The 6,915-nt window shown below is 38.3% G+C and overlaps 1 protein-coding gene across 1 annotated transcript; it reads left to right on the plus strand.

Annotated features, from left to right (window-relative positions):
• The first annotated feature begins 2,623 nt into the window (after window positions 1–2,623).
• On the plus strand, window positions 2,624–4,507 carry LOC111798625 (CBL-interacting serine/threonine-protein kinase 6-like). The gene has a single exon (XM_023681881.1). The coding sequence runs from the start codon at window positions 2,966–2,968 to the stop codon at window positions 4,265–4,267; it is 1,302 nt and encodes a 433-aa protein (XP_023537649.1). The 5' UTR covers window positions 2,624–2,965; the 3' UTR covers window positions 4,268–4,507.
• The last annotated feature ends 2,408 nt before the right edge of the window (window positions 4,508–6,915 follow it).

The raw sequence follows: 6,915 nt of genomic DNA on the forward strand, positions 1-6,915 counted from the left end.
TGGGCCCCGAAGAGGGGGAGGGTGGATTGTGATATCCCACATTGGTTGAGGAGGAGAACGAAACACCTTTTATAAGAGTGTGGAACAAACCATGTTAGAAAGACTCTATGTCGGTTTGTAGAGATAGGGTCCCACATCGATTGGACAAAGTAACGAGTGCCAGCGAGGACACTGGGCCCCAAAGGGGGTGGATTGTGATATCCCACATTGGTTGAGGAGGAGAACAAAACACCTTTTACAAGAGTGTGAAACAAACCATGTTAGAAAGACTCTGTGTCGGTTGGTAGAGATAGTCAGAATGTCAGGGCCATGAGTACAAACTATGTTAGAAATCCCGAGAAAATCATTTTTTCGGAAATAATTTTGTTTTTTGTGGTGCAAGATATTGAAAATATAATATTTTTTTTTAGGTTATTAATTAAAAAAAAGAAAAAAACATATGATACATTTAATTCACATGGAGTTGGCTTAATGCAATGAATAGGGACCAACTTTATTTTCTTTTTCTTTTTTAAAAATAAAAACTTTATTAAAATTCACTTTTATTGACTTTTCTTTCCCATAATTATATTTAACATTCCAATTTGTAGATTTTTATTAGAAAAAGCACTTCAAATATTGTTTCTCTTTGTCTTTCCCTATTATTTATTAAAATATAAGGAGAGAGAAAATTTTACAAATTTATTATTATTATTATTATTATATTTTAATTTGTTGAATAGTTTTCAAGGTGGTGATAGTGGATGGAAGCTCAATCCTTTCTTAAATGCATACAAACCATGTCTAGTGGATATTATTTAATATCATGTTGTGTATGTAATATAATCTAAAATAATAGATCATAAAAATAACGTATAATTACCGATTTGAATATAGCCCACCTCGAGCCTTAACCTTGCAAGTCAAGATTGAGAGAAAATTTGAAAATTTTGTGTAACGGCCTAGATCCACAGCTAATAGATATTGTCCTCTTTGAGTTTTACTTTTGAAGGGTGGTTTGTTCTCCTCCCAACTAACGTGGGACATCACAATCCACCTCCCTTCGGGGTCCAACGTTCTTGCTGGCACTCTTTCCTTCCTCCAATCGATGTGGGACTGTCTCCAAATCCACCCCTTTGGGCCCAGCGTCTTTACTGGCACACCGTCTCGTGTCTACCCCTTTCGGGGAACAATGAGAAGGCTGGCAGGCTGGCACATCGTTCAGTGTCTGGCCTTGATACCATTTGTAATGGCCCAAATTCAGTGTCTGCTAGAAGGTTTCCACACCCTTGTAAATGATGGTTTGTTCTCTTCCCAACCAATGTGAATTAGGAGTCAAGTCGGTCTATATGTCAATTCACATCAAACAGGGGCTTTATGTTACAATTTATGGAGCAATTATGCTCGAAAGTCCAGATGATTAGTTTAAGCGGGAGAATATCATAATTTATAATAATTTAATTATATTTTTAACTAACTAGTGGTGAGAAAACTTTTGTCCGGTAGCTGCCGACGGGGGGACGGGGTGGTCCAGCGGCGGAAGAGGCTATATTTTTTGAATTTGACTAAGTTGTGGAATTTAAGAATGGCCGCCGCCGCCGCCGCCGCCGCTAGTTCCGACATTCAGTTGCTGACGGGTGGCCGCCACGTCGTGCTTAGACTTCCCTCCAATTTTTGCCATATGTTTTTTTCCACCCTAATTTAATTCCATGATTTTTGTTTATTATTTTTATAAAAAAAATAAAAAATATATCGAATGTTTAATTAAAAGTTGATGTGTCTGAATAATTTAATTAAATAATAGAAAGTATAAATAATTAATTAATTACAATAATAAAAAAAAATAAAAAAAAAGTGATTTAAATTATATATTAAATTTTGTTTGAATAATTTCTGTTGCACATGCCACCTCGTTCTAATCTTATCACATCCGTCCCATCACATATTATTTGCCGTGACACGTGGCAGTCCAGAGTTAGGTTAGGTTGGGACCAGTGGGCCCCTGAAAGTTATGAATCAACGGAACATATATTCTCAGACAGCACAGCTAATCAAATGAACTTTTAGCGCTTTTACAACTTTACCCCTTCACGAAAAGGCACAAGAATCTGTTCATTTTGTATACCGGGGTAGAATCGTAATTTCCTATTTTTCTAGTTTGGTGGGCTGGCTCTTGGCGGTTTCGAGGAAATCAGATGACAAACGACGTCGTTTCGATTTTAGTTATTTTTTTTTTATTTTTTTAATGGAATATATCGATAAGAAGTACACGTAGTTAAAAGCTTTCATATTTATCTTTTTTATTTTGTTGATTTTTTTTATTCTATTTAATATAAAATTATTGTTGATTTTTTTTTAAAAATTTAAATTTTAGCTCATTTTGCGTTAAAAAAAGACAAAAATATTGCCTTAAAAAATAAAAAATATTTTACTTCTATATTCAAATTCCTTAATTTATTACAAATTCAAATTAAAAATAAATAAATAAAGGAAAGTAATTTGGCATTCAATTAAATATTTAATATATTTTTATTGGACGAGAATATACAATTGAATCCCCTTTTCTAAGGAAGCGGAAGCGATAAAGAAGGCAACGTCATGGGGGTATAAGAGTAATTTCATATCCAAAACCCACTATTTAAGCGATGAGGCGGCCTCAATGTTAGAAGAGAGAAGAAGAAGAGAAAGGCCTGAAGAAACAGAGAGAAAATAGTTATCGGTAGATCGTCAGTCGGAAATTGTAGGGTTTCAGAACTCTGCAAGGGAATGCGGAAAGATGAGATTAGCTTCGTTGATTCAGTCTGAGTTGATCGGGAGATTCAAAATCTTCATCGTCGGCGGCAGAAATTGTCACCGGAAACACGTCGAGGACGGGTGATCTGTTTCCTCTCTTTCTCTTTCTCCTCCCTCTTTTTCCTCTTTTACTTCAGCTTAATCTGTATCTAAATAAAGAAGGAGTTAAGTGATCTCGAATCCGGCGGCGGATATGGCGGATAAAGGCAGAGATGGTGGCTACTCGAGTTTACTCGACGGGAAGTACGAATTAGGCCGTCTTTTAGGGCACGGGACTTTTGCAAAGGTTTACCATGCTCGGAATCTGCGAACGGGGAAGACTGTTGCGATGAAAGTGGTTGGTAAGGAGAAGATAATCAGAGTCGGCATGACGGAGCAGATCAAGAGAGAGATCTCTGTGATGAAAATGGTGAAGCATCCGAATATTGTTGAGCTTCATGAGGTGATGGCGAGTAAATCGAAGATCTACTTTGCGATGGAGTTTGTGAGAGGCGGTGAACTGTTTACCAAAATTGCGAAAGGTCGGTTGCGAGAGGATGTGGCTAGGGTTTACTTTCAGCAATTGATCTCTGCGATTGATTTCTGCCATAGCCGTGGTGTTTACCATCGCGATTTGAAACCGGAGAATCTCCTCCTCGACGAAGACGGTAACCTTAAGGTCACTGATTTCGGCCTCACCGCCTTCTCGGAGCACTTGAAGCAGGACGGATTATTGCACACTACATGCGGAACTCCAGCATACGTCGCGCCGGAGGTCATCGGGAAGCAGGGATACGACGGCGCTAAGGCGGATCTGTGGTCTTGTGGAGTGATCCTCTACGTTCTTCTCGCTGGATACCTTCCATTTCAGGACGACAATATGGTGGCGATGTACAAGAAAATATACAGAGGCGACTTCAAATGTCCGCCGTGGTTCTCATCCGAAGCCCGACGTCTCGTCACGAAGCTTCTCGACCCGAATCCAGTGACCAGAATCGGGATCACGAAGATCACATCATCGTCATGGTTCAAGAAATCGGTACCGAAGGCTATAATTACGAAGGAAGAACAAGAACGAATCGAGGAAAATTTCACGAAATCGAAGCAACCAGCGGAGACATTAAACGCGTTCCACATAATTTCCCTATCGGAAGGGTTCGATCTGTCCCCGTTGTTCGAGGAGAAGAAGAGGGAGGACAAAGAGGAGATGAGATTCGCGACATCATCGCCGGCGAGCAGTGTGATATCGAAGCTTGAGGAAGTAGCAAAGGCGGTGAAGTTCGATGTGAAGAAGAGCGAATCATGGGTTCGATTGCAGGGGCAAGAAAAGGGGAGGAAGGGGAAACTTGCAATTGCGGCGGATATCTTCGCCTTGACGCCGTCGTTTGTGGTGGTGGAGGTAAAGAAGGACAACGGAGATACTCTGGAGTACAACCAGTTCTGTAGGAAGGAGCTCCGGCCGGCGTTAAAGGACATTGTTTGGACATCTCCGACTGAGAATTCGACCCCAGCTTGAAGAACCTGATTATTATCAGATTGGAAATGGAAGGATTGATGAGAGTGTGATTGGATTATCTAATGAAATAATTATTATTGGTATGATGGTTTTGTGAAATGGAATGATTTTGTTAATTTATGCTTTTGATGATTGTGATGAATGTTATGATCATCGTTGGCTTTTTGTTTCATTTGATGTGGGGATTTGTGTTTGGTGTTTGTTTATTTCTGGATCATGACAACCCTTATTTTCTTGTTACGCTTGATCTTTCGGTCCCTTGAAAGAATTTGTGAGTTTCTTTTTCTCCCAACTCGAATTTTCATTCTTTTCGTAATCAACTACATTTGACACTTATGCATCCAACTCTGAACTATAGAGAGTGGGTGACAAAGCTAAACGATGAGTAAATAGAGTCGATTTCTTCTAAAATCAATCATGAACTTAGCTTTCCTTTTCGCCCATCTACCAATCTCTCCCTTTATTTGAGTCACCATAATATCTTTGTGTGCTCTTTTGGATGGACTTGGTCCAACTCGAGTCTTAGCAACTTTTATTAACCTATGTCTTAATTATTTGATATCTTTTGTTATAAGAAGCAAGCGAGTATCCTAAGTATTTTAAAAAATTCAATACACAAACTTGTTTGACGACGATACGTAATGGACAAAAGCAGACAATATCTACTAGGAGTGGGCTTGCTTGGATTGTTACAAAGGATGTATCTACTAGTAGTGGGCTTGCTTGGGTTGTTACAAAGGGTATTAGAGTAGACATGCAGTATGCCGGTGAGGACACTGAACCCTAGAGGTTGGATTGTGAGAGTATGCCAGCGTTAACCCCCATAGGCGTGCTTGGGTTGTTACGAAAGGTATCAGAGCTAGACATCAAATGATGTGCCATTGAAGAGAGCTAGACATCATATGGAGTGCCATTGAGGACGCTGGCCCCTAGGTTGGATTGTGAGAGTGTACCAGCGAGGATGCTGGCCCCCAAGGGTTAGATTGTGAGGTCCCACATCAGACGGGAACGAAGTATTCCTTTTAAAGTGTAGAAACCTCTCCCTAGTAGACCTGCGAGGACGTTGGCCTTAAGGGGAGTGAATTGTGAGAACCCTGAGATCCCACATTAGCTGAAGAGGAGAACGAATCATTCCTTGAAGCATGGAAACTTCTCCCTACCAGACGACAATACGTAACGAGTCAAGACAGATAATATATGCTAACAGTAAACTAACTTCCGATAAAATTAAAGTAATGAAGGCTCGTTATAAGCAATGTTATCAGCTTTGTTTGAGTTGATATTATAAAAAACATCTCTTTAATTTGATAAGAATCTATAAGGATCATTCAAAGCAATAAAAGGCACAATAACCCATGAACAATAAAGGACTTCAAGTAAGTTTTTACCCCACACAACTAACTCTCTTTTCAGCTTGGAGATGTGGACCATTTCTCCAAAGATATCAACACTTTCATCCATGGATATCTCGATCTTGGCAACGCCTTTACGCTTACTATTCCGAAGCCATTCATTTCTATGGTCAAATGTGTTCGATTCGATTCGATGATATATCTCGTTGGAATGAAACAGTCTAGTAATCTCGTTCTTTGAAACCTTCTAGTTTGATTAGAGAAACCATACAAAATGAATCTGCTCATGAAGATTGCATTCTGTCGACAGGAAGAAACTTATAATATCATAGCTGTTCATGTAACCACTCTCGTTCTCTTTATTTCTTCTTAGTTGCTTGGCTCGTAGTAGGTATTTGGTTCATCGCTTTAGCTATTAGCTCTATGACTTTCCACTTTATTGGTTTCAATTTCAACCACTCGTCAAAAGAAACAATCTCCCAACAACACTGTAATCGACTCTACGTATGCCAACATAATGCTGTAAACTCCCAACGAGATTCTTTTGACGACCCTTTTCAATCACTTCTTTTTGTCTCGGGAGAACCCTTCTCAACCCTTTTTTTTTTTTTTTTTTTTTTTTTTTTTTTTTTTTTTTTTTTTTTTTTTTNTAATAAAATGATGTAAAATTCAAAAGAATAAGTGCAAGTATACATTATCACAAGTAGCAAGTAATAAGTAAATTATCGATTCCACAAGGAACCTATCTGTTTGGTTAATTTTATCGCTGAAGTTTTTGGGTAACATTCAAATGAGTGTCGGAGATTTTAACTATTTAAACAAAACTAAAACAGGGTGCCACTGCTATTGAAAAACAGAAAATGATGAGAAAATCAACTATAATGAGGAAGGTTCGGCTAAGAGAGATTAAATAGATAAGTTGTTGAGTTTTGTGGTAGATTTTAGTTCCTTTTAATAGATTCTCAAGCCTACTTCTGAGGGTCATGAATGATGATTATTTCCATAATGGTTGTAATTTCTATTAACTAACAAGGCTCTGGGAGGAGAATTATTCCTAACCCTTCTGTTACATTTGAAGTCTCCTTGATGTGAAACTAGAGTATTAAAGAGAATTTCATTGCTCACTCTCTTCTCCCGAATAAGAGAACAACTATGTATATAAAGTAGATAATCAAACATACATGTAAATCATTAACAACAACTCTTTAATAAACTAAAATCATACCGTCAACATACTTAAATTATATAAAACTCTCTCGTCTCTCCTATTAAGTTTAGCTCTCCATACAAACTGAA

Source organism: Cucurbita pepo, chromosome LG07 (assembly GCF_002806865.2).
Source record: "Cucurbita pepo subsp. pepo cultivar mu-cu-16 chromosome LG07, ASM280686v2, whole genome shotgun sequence".
NCBI lineage: Eukaryota > Viridiplantae > Streptophyta > Magnoliopsida > Cucurbitales > Cucurbitaceae > Cucurbita > Cucurbita pepo.